General features: G+C 34.1%; 1 protein-coding gene across 7 annotated transcripts in view; it reads left to right on the top strand.

Annotated features, from left to right (window-relative positions):
- Window positions 1–14,986, top strand: part of PCDH15 (protocadherin related 15) — a 914,927-nt gene that overhangs the window by 717,752 nt on the left and 182,189 nt on the right. For all 7 annotated transcript variants that reach the window (XM_031652624.1, XM_031652623.1, XM_031652622.1 and 4 more), the window contains one exon: window positions 12,112–12,228. In XM_031652624.1, the coding sequence (XP_031508484.1) occupies window positions 12,112–12,228 (117 nt within the window). The remainder of the gene's footprint in view (window positions 1–12,111; window positions 12,229–14,986) is intronic.

Here is a 14,986-nt window from a genome sequence, read left to right as displayed (position 1 = left end):
CCACAGGAAAGCATCTTGAAGTTCTTTCTTTCAAAATGAGCAGAAACATAATTTCTTTTGTAAACAAGAGGAAAAAATAAAAGATGAAGTGTTCAATGTCTAGTCCATCAAACCTGTTTAAAATTGGAGCAAGAATGGGAAAATTCAAGTATTATTTGGAAGAACATTATTTCCACACTATAAATGAAATAGTTGAGGTAGGGCGCGGTGGCTCACGCCTGTAATCCCAGCACTTTGGGAGGCTGAGGCGGGCGGATCACGAGGTCAGGAGATCGAGACCATCCTGGCTAACATGGTGAAACGCCGTCTCTACTAAAAATACAAAAAATTAGCCGGGTGTGGTGGCAGGAGCCTGTAGTCCCAGCTACTCGGGAGGCTGAGGCAGGAGAATGGCATGAATCCGGGAGGTTGAGCTTGCAGTGAGCCGAGATCCGGCCACTGCACTCCAGCCTGGGCGACAGAGCGAGACTCCGTCTCAAAAAAAAAAAAAAAAACTGAAAAAAGTTAATCAAGACACCTGCACACAGCTTTCTTAGTGCCAAGTTTTAAGAATCCAAAACAAAACCTGTGATGATCATACAATAACATAACTTTTTCTTGAAAAGATTTTATAGAACATCAATGCAATAAGGTTTTTTCCTCATATATTACTAGATATTTAGTTGTGTATTTTACTTGTAGATATTTTTGTTGTATATTTCTAGATATACTAAATATTTAGAAGAACTGAATCTGTGATGATAGTAAATTAGATTATATAAGCAAATCTCTGGAAAATGAAAATAAAATTCTAAACAATTTTAAAAGATCCAGAGTGATAACTAGCCTTACAAACTAAGTTATAATAGAAATCTGGTCTTAGAGTCTGTGTTGTAACATAATATAGAAAACACAAAGAAAAGGTCTGTTCTACAGCAAACTGAGAATTGAATATGAATCTGAAAAGTTGAATATGCAAATGGATATATGATACTAAGCAGCATTATAAAGAGTATAAAGAACTTGTCCGAGATAAACAGATGACCCAAGTCACTTTGCTCATTATAATTTTGGATGGAATGGCTGTATGGGAGTAGGAGAGAGGAAGACAGGCTTCTATGAAGAAAGGAGACTAGACTCACCCTTGGTTGTGTTTGCCTGTCTTAGCATGCAGGTGTGGGAGTAGGCAGGGAAGGGTGAAAGGATGATAAATGAAGTATCATCAAGTTCATCTTGTAACAAGGGCTGAGGTTATTGTTAAATACAGTGGGTCTTGGAAAATGAAGCTAAGATTTCCACCTTTCAGAGGAGTTTCCTTCTCCAGAAAGAAATATTCCTACCCCATAGAATAGAAGAAAAAGGATAGCTTTACTAGATGAAAACTCAATGCACAGTACCAAGGCAGCATTTGTGAAACCGTGGACAGCTGAGAGGCAGTTATGTGCTACTGATGCTCCGTCATGACAGTATTGATAGGGTCCTACTTTTGATTTCATCAGAGAAGCTGACGCTTGAGAGACCAGGAGGTTCTCCCAGACTCAAACAAAACAGAAATTCTGGACATTTCATCTACAGCATACTTATTGTACTTCCCTTGTCTGGAGGTAGGAATTTGAATAAATGATAATTTCTGTGACCCAGCTGGTAGGTGTTTGGTCAGATTTAATATTGTCTTTTGCAACTTGCTAATTGTTCTCTTGGGATTGTTTTGAAGTATGGCTTTCAAACGTTTCCCTCTATTCTATTCTGCATTTTCAGATTCCTATTGGTGTGCTCTTTATATCATATTTGTCACCAAACTTGGTGAAAGCAGGACAAAATATCTTTAATTCTACTATTCTAGAGTTTTAGGACTAAGATGTAACATATTTCCTATAAAGATGCAAACCAGAGAAAACAAAATGCACATGCCCAGGATTAAAAATAGTATATCTAAGTAATAAAGAATCTCTCCCATGGCTCCGTAAATATCACCCACTGGTTGCCAGGAGACCCCAGAAAGTGCCTCTCTCATATACTTTTAACCTTCATTGATTATATGGTTGCACATGATAGGATCTCATTCTTCTTTATGGTTAAATAGTACTCCCTTGTGTACCTATACCACATTTTCTTTATCCATTATTCCGTTGATGGACACTCAGGTTGCTTCCAAATCTTGACTATTGTGAATAGTGCTGCAATAAACATAGGAGTGCAGATATCTCTTTCATATACTGATTTCCTTTCTTTTGGCCATGTATCTAGTAGTGGGATTTCTGGATCATATGATAGCTCTATTTTTAGTTTTATAGGAACTTCCATACTGTTCTCCATAGTCGTTGTACTAATTTGCATTCCCACCAACAGTGTGTGAGGGTTTCTTTTCTCTACATTCTCATTAGCATTTGTTATTGCCTGACTTTTAGATAAAAGCCATTCTAACTGGTGTAAGATGGTGTCTCATCGTAAGTTTGATTTGCATTTCTCTGATAATCAGTGATGTTGAGCACCTTTTACATACTGGTTTATCACTTGTATGTCTTTTGAGAAAATTTTTTAGAACTTTTGCCCATTTTTAAATCAGATTATTAGATATTTTCCTATAGAGTTGTTTGAATTCCTTATAGATTCTGTTTAATTCCTTGTCAGATGGGTAGTTTGCAAATATTTGCTCTGACCCTGTGGGTTGTCTCTTTACTTTGTTGATTCTTTCCTTTGATGTGCAGAAGCTTTTTAAGTTGATGTGATTCCATTTGTTCATTTTTCTTCAGTTATCTGTGCTTGTAGGGTATTACTCAAGAAATCTTAGCCCAGTCCTATCTCCTGGAGAGTTTCCCCATGTTTTCTTTCAGTCGTTTCATAGTTTGATGTCTTAGATTCATGTCTCTAATCAATTTTGATTTGATTTTTGCATATAGCATGATGGGGTCTCTTTTCTTCTTTTGCATATGGATATCCAGTTTTTCTAGCACCATTTATTGAAGAGACTGTCCTTTCCCTGGTTACATTCCTGGCACTTTTGTCAAAGTTAACGTCACTATAGTTATATAAATTTATTTCTGGGTTCTCAATTCTGTTCCATGGATATAAGTGTATTATTTTTTAATGCCAGTACCATGTTATTTTGGTTACTATAGCTCTGTAATATTATTTAACGTCAGATAATATGATTCTTCCAGTTTTTTGTTTTTGTTTTTGTTTTTGTTTTCCTTTTGTTTAATATAGTTTTGGCTATCTGGGTCTTTTGTGCTTCCACATGCAGTTTAGAATTTTTTTTTTTTTTCTATTTCTTTGAAGAATGTCATTGGTATTTGACAGGGATTGCATGGAATCTGTAGATTGCTTTGAGTAGTATGGACATTTTAACAATATTGATTCTTGCAATCCATGACCATGAGATATCTTTTCATTCTTTTGTGTTCTCTTCATTTTCTCGAATCCATGTTTTATAGTTTCCATTGTAGAGATCTTTCACTTCCTTGGTTAATTCCTAGGTATTTTATTTTAATTGTAGCTATTTTGATTACTTTATTGATTTCTTTTGCAGATTGTTCACTTTTGGCATATAGAAATGCTACTGATTTTTCTATGTTGATTTTGTAACTTGCAACTTTACTGAATTTGTTTATCAGTTCTAATACTTGTGTGTGTGTGTGTGTATGTGTGTGTAGTCTTTATGTTTTCCAAGTATTAGATTGTATCGTCTGCCAATAAGGATAGTTTGACTTCTTCCTTTCCAATTTAGATGATCATTATTTTGTTTTCTTTCTTGATTTTTCTTGCTAAGACTTCCAGTACTATATTGAATAACAGTGGTGATAGTGGGCATCCTGGTCGTGTTCCAGATCTTACAGGAAAGGCTTTCAGTTTTTCCTCATTCAGTATGAGAGTAGCTATGGGTTTGTCATATCACGCTTTTATTATGTTGAGGTATGTTCCATCTATACCCAGTTTTTCAGGGTTTTTATCATGAAAGGGCATTGAATTTTATTAAGTGCTTTTTCAGAATCAATTGAAATGATCATATGGTTTTTCTCTTTCATTCTGTTGATTTGAATATATTGAACCATCCTAGTATTCCTGCGATAAATCTCATTTGGTCATGATTAATGATCTTTTTAATATAATGTAGAATTTGTTTGTTAGTATTTTGTTGAGGAATTTTGCATCAATATTCACCAAGGAGATTGCTTATAGTTTTCTTTTTTGGATGTCTCTGTCTAGTTTTGGTATCAGAGTATTATTGTCTTTATAGAATGAGTTTGAAAGTACTTCCTCCTCCTATTTTTATTATTATTATTATTTTTTGGAATAGTTTGAGTAGGATTGGTATTAGTACTTCTTTAAATATTTGGTAGAATTCAGTAGCAAAACCATTGGGTTCTGGCCTTTCCTTTGCTAGGTGACTTTTTATTATAGCTTGATACTTGTTATTTGCTATATCTTGTTACTTGATATTAGTTTGTTTGATGTTTTGGATTTCTTCATGGTTCAGTCTTGGTGGGTTGTATGTGTCTAGGAATTTATTTGTTTCTTCTTGCTTTTCCAATTTATTGCCATATGTTTGTTCATAGTGGCCACTAATGATCCTCTGAATCTCTGCAGTATTAGTTGCAATGTTTTCTTTTTCATATCTGATTTTATTTCTTTGGGTCTTCTCTCTTCTTTTTAGTTAGTCTGGCTAAAGGTTTGTCAATTTTATATAACCTTTTTAAAAACAAACCTTTTGTTTCATTGATCTTTTATATTGCTTTCTTCATTTCAAATCCATTTATTTCTGCTCTGATCTTTATTATTTCTTTTCTTCTAATTTGGCTTCAGTCTGCTCTTTCTTTTCTAGTTTTTAAAGATGCATCATTAGGTTGTTTTGTTTATTTGAAGTTATTCTGCTTTCTTGATGTAGGCACTTATAGCTATAAATTTCCCATTTAGTAAAAATTTCAGTATATCTAATTGAGTCAAGAGTTTTTCCTGCTGATGGTTTCGTGGTCTCACTAACTTTGAAGAATAAAGCTGAGGACCTTCGCAGTTAGTGTTACAGCTCAAAAAGAGTCCACAGACCAGGAGAGTGAACAGCAGCACAGTTTATTGAACAAAGCAAAATGAAACCTTCCACATGGTTGAAGGGGACCTGGAATTGTGGCCGTTGCTGGCTCGGGTGCCTGGGACTTATATCCCTGTGTTACCCCCTCCCTTTCTTTCTTTTTGTCCATTGAGAGTGGTTATTTTTTCAGTCGTCCCTTGGAGTGATTAATTTTGAATCCTTCACTCGATTTGTTAAGAACTCAAAACCTTGAGTCACAGGGGTCTTTTGTGAAAGTCCCCAAACTGGGCCAAGAAGTCTTACCAACTCCACCCCTCACTATTGGTTTTGGTACTTTGTATTTTCATTATCATTTGTTTTAAGAAAGTTTTCGCTTTTCTTATCAATTTCCTCATTGACCCCTGGTTATTCGGTAACATACTGTTTAATTTCCATGTGTTAGTGTAATTTCCAAAATTTATCTTGTTACTGATTTTTAGTTTTATTCTGTTGCAGTCAGAGAAGATACTTGATATTATTTCAAATTTTTGAATGTGTTAAGACTTGTTTTGTGACCTAAGGTATGGCCTATATTTGAGAATGATCCATGTGCTGAGGAGAATGTGTATTCTGCAGGTGTTAGATGAAATGTTCTATGAATAACTATTGGATCCATTTGTTCTACAGTGGACATTAGGTCTGATGTTTCTTTGTTGATTTTTCTTTCTGGAAGATCTGTCCAGTGCTGAAAGTGGGATGTTAAAGTCTCCAGCTATGTTTGTTTGGGGATCTATCTCGCTCTTTAGCTTTAATAATATTTGCTTTATATATTTGGGCACTCCAATGTTGAGTATATATGTATATTTACAATTGTTATATCTTCCTGATAAATTGATATGTTTATCATTATATAGTGACCTTCTTTGTATCTTTGTGTAGTTTTTGTCTTTAAATCTTTTGTTTCATATAATTGCAGCTATTCCTGCTGTTTATTGGTTTCCATTAGCATAGAATATATTTTTCCATGTGTTTATTTTCAATTTATATGTGTCCTTATAGGTGAAGCATGTTTCTCATAGGCTACAGGTCATTTCTTCTTTTTTGTTTTAATCCATTCATCCACTCTATGTCTTTTGATTAGAGATCTTAATCCTTTTATATTCAATGTTATTGTTTATGACTAAGAACCTATTGCTTCCATTTTGTTATTTGCTTTCTGATTGTCTTATGGTTTGTCTTCCTTCTTTCTTTCTTTCCTGTCTTCCTTTCAGTGAAGGTGATTTACTCTGGTGATATGATTTTCTTGACTTTTTATTTTTTATGTATCTGTTGTACATTTTTTTGGTTTGAGGCTCTCATCAAGCTTGCAGATACTATCGTACAACCCTTTATTTTAAGCTGATAACAACACTTGCATAAACCAACCAGAAAAATAACTAGTAAAAACTCTGTACTTCATCCCCCTGCTTTTTAACTTTTTGTTGTTTCTATTTATACCTTATTTTACTGTCTATGTCTTGATAAGTGGTTGTAGTTATTATTTTTGTTTCATAATTTAGTCTTTCTACTTAAGAATATTTTATACACCACAGTTACAGTGTTATAATATTCTGTGTTTCCTGTGAACATACTATTACCATTGAGTTTTGTGTCTTCAGATGATTTCTTATTCCTCATGAACTTTCATTTTTTATTGAATAACTTTCTTTAGCATTTCTTATAGGACAGGTCTGGTGTTGATGAAATCCCTCAGCTTGTATTTATTTGCCTGGGAAAGTCTTTATTTCTCCTTCCTGTTTGAAGGATATTTTAACCAGATATACTCTTTAGGATTTTTTAAGTATGACATGCCACTCTCTCCTGGCCTGTAAGGTTTCTGCTGAAAAGTCTGCTGCCAAATGTATTAGAACTCTATTGTATGTTATTTATTTCTTTTCTCTTACTCCTTTAGGATCCTTTATCCTTGACCTTTGGGAGTTCGATTATTAAATGACTTGAGCCAGTATTCTTTGGGTTAAATCTGCTGGTAGTTCTATAATCTTTTGTACTTGGATATTGATATCTTCCCTAGGTTTGGGAAGTTCTTCATTATTATTCCTTTGAATCAACTTTCTACCTCTATCTTTTTCTCTGTCTCCTCTTTAATGCCAATAACTCTTACATTTGCCCTTTTGAGGCTATTTTCTAGATCGTGTAGGCATGTTTCATTGTTTTTTGTTCATTTTGTCTCTTGCCTCCTCTGACTGTGTATTTTGAAATGGGTTGTCTTCAAGCTCACTAATTCTTTCTTGGGCTTGCTCAATTCTGCTATTAAAAAACTCTGATGCATTCTTCAGGTTGTCAGTTGCATTTTTCAACTCCAGAGTTTCTTGATTTTTTAAATTATTTCAGTCCTTTGTTAAATGCCTCTGATAGAATTCTAAATTCCTTCTCTGTGTTTTCTTGAATTTTTTGAGTTTTCTCAAGACAACTATTTTGAATTCTCTGTCAGAAAGGTCACTCTGTCTGTTTCCCCGGGATTTGTTTCTGGTGGCTTGTTTAGTTCGTTTGGTGAGTTCATGTTTTCCTGGATGATATTGATGCTTGTGGATGTTTGTCTGTGTCTGGGCATTTAAGCATTGGGTGTTTATTGTATTCTTCACAGTCTGGACTTCTTTGTATTCATTATTTGGAAAGCTTTTCAGGTATTTGAAAGGATTTGGATGTTGCTAAAGATGTATCTGCTTTAGGAAGTACCACAAGCCCAGTAACACTGTGGTTCTTGGCAGACTCTTACTACCTTAATGGTCTTGGATAAGAGCTAGAAGAATTCCCTTAATTACCAGACAGAGACTCTTGTTCTTTCCCCTTACTTTTTCCCAAACAAACAGAGTGTCTCTGTTTGGAGCCACCTGGAACTGGGGATGTGGTGAGAGAAGCACCCCTGTGGACCCCACCCCTGGGACTGCACTGGGTCAGACCTAAACCCAGCACAGCACTGGGTCTTGTCCAAGACCTGCTGTAACCACTCTGGCTACCACTTAAGTTTGTTCAAGGCCATGGGTTTCCATAATCAGCAGGTAGCAAAGCCAGCCAGACTTGTGTCTTTCCCTTTAGGGTGGCAAAATCCCCCAGGCCCTGAACAGGTCCAAAGGTGCCATCTGGAAGTCAAAACCTTAGAATTCTACCTGGTGTTCTCTTGTGCTGTGGCTGAGCAGGCACTCAACCTATGAGAAACAGTCCTTCTCCACAAGCAGAGGAGCCTTACTCTGTGCCACTATCAAAGACCCTTGGGGAGTATTGCCAGGCTACCACCAATATTCACTTATGGCCCACGGTCTCTAAGTCAGCTTGTGGTGAATATGCCTACCCTGGCAGTAAAAATATCAAATATTTGCTTTAGCTGCAGATGTAGCCTTTTATGACTTTATATGCAGAAGCATAAAAGAAAGGAAATAAGTCAGTAAAGACAAGGAGACAATACAGAAATTAGGAGAGAAAAAAAACAGCAGATGGCTAATAATATGAGAAATATGAGAAACAGCAACTTGGACAGCAAATAGAAAGTGGCTAGTAGTGGAAAACAGAACTGGTAACAGGCAAACAATCAACCGTACACCCACGTAAAATTAGGTATCGGCTCCATAAACCTCAAGGTATTATACAGCAGCCATATAGCTAAACAAGGATAATGCTAATGCTAGACCATATGACAGAAACAACTGAAGTCATTCCGCCCATTGTTTTATACTGTTTGTGTCTCCTCATAGAGCATGCATTAGCGTTAGTATGGTAAGGACTGGCATTTGCTATATACATATCTTTTTTTTTTTTTTTTTTTTTTTGAGACAGAGTATCACTCAGTCAGGCTGGAGTGCAATGGTGTGATATCAGCTCACTGCAACATCCACCTCCTGGGTTCAAGCAATTCTCCCTTCCTCAGCCTCCCGAGTAGCTGGGATTACAGGTGCCTGCCACCATGCCGGGCTAATTTTTGTATTTTTAGTACAGACAGAGTTTCACCATGTTGCCCAGGCTGGTCTCGAACTCCTGACCTCAGGTGATCTGCCCGCCTCAGCCTCCCAAAGTGTTGGAATTACAGATGTGAGCCACTGTGCCCAGCCTACATATCATTTTTAAAAATATGAGCAAGTTGTAACTAGTTAGAACTTTCTGCTTATCTTCTAAATAAAAACTGTTCTGTTGGTTTTTGCCTGTGATTCCAGAAAATCAAAAATTGTATCATCTTTTTCTCTTTATTTTTATTTGTGTGTGTGTGTAGAACTTCAACTTGTCATTAAATTTACAAATTTACCAGCAAGTTCTTACCTTCCTAGCATGCTTATTAAAAAGTTTCCTTACATCTTCTTGGTAGTCTGCTAAAGCAGAAATGGTTTCTGTGATTATTACAGACTCTAATGTAGAAAATAAATAAATAAATAAAACATAGTTTTCTCCTGTTAGCTGTCTGTACCTTCAGTTATAATTTTATTTGCTTGATACATGGAAACAAATTGCAAGCTTTATGATTATAACCATTTATTAAAGTTTGTCTTAAGAAAAAAATCCATAATGTTTTTCAAGTTGTAAACCATGACATTCAGAATATTCTTCTGAAGCATTAAAACTATTTTTCATTAAGACCAAGAAAAATTTTTACCAAAAGAAACAAACTATTATGGGTTTTAATGATACAATTTTTCAACTACAGGGGAGGATATATTTCTTTTTGCTAATGCTACCCTCTAGTGGAATAATGGGCAACAGAAAAGAGCGTGGTTTTGGAGTGCTGAGCGTATCCTTAATTTAACTGCAGAATAGAACATTTGCACAGAAGCCGATTTATGTATATTTTTCTTCAGATGTCCCTGAGCATAAATAAAATTAACTATTGATTATGCTTGTTGGCATTGCATTTCAATACATTTCTCCTCTTGAAATAATGCATTGTGGAAAAACTGTATGCAACTAGCTGCATTTGTAGCCACAATAAAAGATTATAACCCCAAAGTATGTACAACGTGTTATTAAAAGAAATACTACTACAATAACTATGTTAATTTATTCTTCATCCTGTCAATAGAAAATAAAGGGGGAGGAGAAACAATCTTTTCATAGTCTTCAGTCATTGACAGCCTTAGGTGTGTGTCTAGTCAGTTTGTGAATCCACTGTAATTTAAGTTAGAAGGTGAATCCAATTAATACTTCCCAAGCAAATAGAAATTTCATTGTATTCAACACTGTGAACCGTGTTGACATAACTGGAAAAGTATATACATTTTTTGTTTGTTTGTTTGTTTCTGAAGAATCAAGTTTTCCAAAAAGTACCTTGTGACATTAAGGTTTTAAATTTACCCTGAGAGTAATAAAGAATAAAATGTATAAGAACATAACGAGCTCAGTGGAAACTCACGCATGGAAAAATTGCAGTGTTGGGCTCCTTCCTTTCTAACCTTCAGAAGTTACAATTTAGGGGTGCTACAGGATTTCCACACCTTTAGTTACCACATCCACTCATTAAGTTAATTGACACTCTTGGAAAGAGCACAAAAAAGTGTGAATGCTAATGTTTTACATATTTACCCCCTGCATGGAGCCTCAAGATCAATACCCTTCACAGTCCTCATTATAGAGAACCAAAGCTTCTAGGTTCATTTACTTGTTCAGATTCTAAAGCGCATAATTTACTTTAAAAATCTTTTTCATAGAAGAGATTGTGAATACTATATTTCAAAACAGAAGAAATGGTATCTTTTATTTTTCAGTTTTGTGTACGGTTCAAGTTCTCCTATTGGAGTATGCAGGTTTATTCCTATTGACTACTCAGAACCCAACTCTATGGTTAATATAAAAGGAAGGACTGTTTGATAGTAAGAGATAATTATTCTGACTTCTTTGCAAAAAGAGAAGTTTATGATCTGTTAATTTATGTATTCCCAACCTAATACTGTACAGGAAAATTGTTGTGTCTAAGCAAATATCAAAGAATATGTAGAATTTTTTAAATTTTGTTTTTACTAACAAGTGAGAAAAAGGTGACTTGGAGGGGAAGAACAGATAATTAACAAATTTAAGTTTCAGATCAAATATGTTTGATCCACACTTCCCAAAACACTCTAGGGGGGTAAGGATTATTAAAATATTATAAATAAATAAATCTGCCATATGAATAAGCATTATTTATTGACAAAATATAATATACAATTGTCTATAAAAGATAAGATGATTCAGAAAAAAATGGTTTTGCTTTCAGGGGACTTGATTTATTATTTTAGCTCTGACAAATAAGTAGATTAATTTAGTTAAAGTCACTAGCCTATCTGCGGATCAGTATTTTTACTAGCTTAATGGCAGTTAAACGACACAAAGACAGGGATATCTTTTCCTTGAGTCACAACAGTATCCTCACTGAAGTGCTAAATACCTGATGACAATGGGAAATACCTGATAACTATTTATTTCATGAACTTGACAATGCATGAGTAACAATGTATATATAGCTCCAAATTGGAAAAATAAAATAAGATACATATAAATTGCTCTGAAAAAAATTTAGTAAATTAACATTGTTTTCTGTGTATAAATATATCTATTCTTAGGTGTCATTATTGTAGTGCACTGCAGAGAAAATCTCCTTTTATTGTGTAAAATGGCAACAAAGGATGTTTCTCAGTTTTTAGCTGAAATGTTCTAATCATAGTATTATGTTAAGTATATAAAATAATTTACATAGCTACAAAAACATATAAAGAGCATTTAAAAAAAAAAAAATCCTTTACTCCTGCTTCACAGAATGTAGCTTTTAAAGAAACTTGTTCTTGTTTTCAAATGTTAAAATGTTACCACTTACCATTAGAAGTTCGAAAAAATTCAAGGGTCACTTCAGTCTCCAAAAGGTATGTTTTTGAGGGTGAAAAGCTGTATTCCAGGGGAATGGCCTTCAGTTGATATCCACACATTAATATTGTATGAGAACTCTGACAGTTTCCTCCGAGGTGCCAGTCTGAAGTGAGAGTAATGGAATTGAGAGGATGGAAGGCTGACAGTGGCAAATGAGTTGTGTGATATGAAGAGTGCGAGTCAATCTAGTGACTGTATCCCTAACCTGGTTTCAACGGAAGTAATAAACTCCTAATTGTGTTTTACAGGATATGAATGATTATCCTCCTGTCTTTAGTAAACGAATATACAAAGGGATGGTGGCTCCAGATGCAGTCAAGGGTACACCTATCACAACAGTTTATGCTGAAGATGCAGACCCTCCTGTAAGTAGAAGGCATTGATTAACATTCTGAACTGTACTGAGAAAAATCCTTAACACTCATAAATGACCCAATCACAAGACAGCAAAAGTAGTCTCTGTGAATTTCACCCTATTTATTCATACATTTCATGTTATTTTGCTTATTTCTTCCACAGGTACACAGCGTATTTCAAATGACTATTACTGAACCTAGACAATAAAGAATATGCTTTTTGTTTTTCCAGAATGCACAATGTAGTATTTACTAATTTATCTAACAATGATAGATATAGGTAAAAAGAATTGTCTACATTTGTAAGCTTCACTTAATCTGGATATGTTTTCAATTTATGTATTTTCCATTGTATGCATATATGACTATTTTGTTAGCAAACTCCAAATCAACACATCACATAAAACTTATATTGAATATGTTTATTTTGGTAAATTAAAAAGCTTAAGATTGCTTATAGAAAATAAGTAACAGATTCTTTTATCATGCAGAACTTTACTTATTTTGAGAATTCCAAATTATATTTCAAGGCAAGGTTTTTAATTATTATTAGAGCAGGAGTGATAAAATACCATATAGAATTAATAGTATACATATAAAAAATGCTTTCTATAAATACCTTGAGTGTTTTATAAGTATTAATTATTATCCTAAGAACTGAATGATGACTTAAATTTTTCTTTGAGTGTGTAGGCTCACACTGTAAGTTGGTGGCTGACAAATTTTAGAAAAATACAAATAAAAGTTAAATTAACTATTTTAGAAGAGTAAGAAAATAAAATCCTGAATCTTATAATTTAAAAGTTCTTATAATATAAATAGTATTTCTTTTAATGCTTGTATTTAATTAAAGGTGAATGGCCATCATAACATTTTTCACCTTAAATTTGGACAAGTCTTTATAAACTCTATTGTGACTATAAGGAATCAAAATATACTAATGTTAACATGAAAGTGGTGGGCTTTAATTCAGAAACTCCTTTTCTTAAGTGTGTTAAAATGTCTTTGAAACTGCTCTATTGTGTTTTGGGATATATGATAGTCAAAATTTCATAGACTTGAACCCATCAATAGAGATGATGAATGTGAAACTGGCAATTTGTCTGTTTTTTAAGCACATTGTAACATGTACAATATACTTTGAAATTAGGAATATGTATTCAATTTTATTCAACATATGTGTTTTTAGCACCAACTATATACTGGTCATTGTGGTAACCAGTTTTTGCTCTCAAGAAACTGAAAATTTTATAGAAAAGACGGAATTGCAAATAGAAACCATAATACTCTGTAATAAATAAGTATAAGCAAACACAATACTCACATACATTTTTTAAAATTTTTCATCAGCACAGAATTTAATATAGAGTTTAACGGCGTTAATGATGAGAGACTAAAAGTAGCGCTATTTTTCACCTACATAGGACAGCCCTCAAAGTCTTCATATAGACAGTAAATTCCTTACTTCCCTTTTGGTACTAATGACTGTGGTGCCTGGCTTGGCATGCAGAGCACAGCCACCAAGGTGCAGAAAGTTGTCTTGGTCTGCTGTCTGTTCTATAAAGAAGATAAATTACTTATCGATAGTATTTATCTAAAGAGAAAGCTCTGTTTTTACACTTTGAAGCCCTTTTAAATAAATTTGCCAGATTTAAATTTCATGTTTCTTTGGAAGAGGTTTTCCGTTTTGCATTCCCAGCAGTAATTTTTAGAGTTTAATAATTGATGTTGGCCTTTCATTAGATAGAAAGTGGATACCAGTCATTCAATTGACATACTGAGTCTATTTACTTCAGTTGAGTATATATTTATTAGACTCAGTTTTCCCCCTTGAAATACCAACAATCTTTTGATATAGCTATGAGCAGAATTGAGGTTTTGAATCGTTGCTGCAAATTGGATCCCTTAAGTGAGCATATTTGCAGTTTGGTTGCACCTGCACGAATCCTAAATTAAAGCTCAATTCCAGGAACATTTTTGAAATTATTATATTACATAATTATTTTTTTAAATGTTATGCTTGATTTTTACCCTTATTTTATGCTAGTACTATAAAGACAGAATAATTATTATTCGGCCTTGCCAAGTGTTTTCTACTCTGTTACTGTTATAAATGTTTATTAGTTACAAGAAAATAGTTTCAATTTCATGTTCTTCAGGGATCTTGTGCCACTACCTGGGGCTGTAAGTATCTATCTTAACACTGTAGGTTTATTTGATAGTCTCTCTTCCGAACTAGAATGTAAGGTCCTTGAGGGCAGGAATCAAAATTTATTTCAGTTTGTATTCCCATGTCTAACTCTAAGCCTGCTACTTACTAGTCTGCCAGGAAACATTTGTTGAGTAATAGGTGAATACATAAATGGTTATTCTGTATTCTTCAGGATTGACAAAATGTGCCAGATTTTCAGAAATTTAGTTTTATACTACCCTAGAAAAAATTCTTAATATCTCCAAGACTTAGTTTGGCCATTTAAGGGCTATGAGAATTAAATGATTGATGTATATACATGCTCAACCAGGCTTCTGAGCCGCATATATTAGGTATTACTATTATTAAGCAATAATAATTTTCATTTATAGAGGTTGGCCACATCGTTTTCAAGGCATCCTCTTTCTTTTGAATGAAGTGAGAACCACTCATTTTAAACTATAAAATGACACCACCGAAACTTTTTGAACTATCAGAGAAACTGGAAAAACTCTGAAAGCCAGAGAGAGCGTTGTTGTTGAATATAAATTAAGAATTATAAAATACATGTTTTGC

This window comes from Papio anubis, chromosome 11 (assembly GCF_008728515.1).
Source record: "Papio anubis isolate 15944 chromosome 11, Panubis1.0, whole genome shotgun sequence".
In the NCBI taxonomy this organism is placed as follows: domain Eukaryota; kingdom Metazoa; phylum Chordata; class Mammalia; order Primates; family Cercopithecidae; genus Papio; species Papio anubis.
Note: the sequence above shows the minus strand (reverse complement) of the source record. Positions and strands in the feature narration are given on the sequence as shown.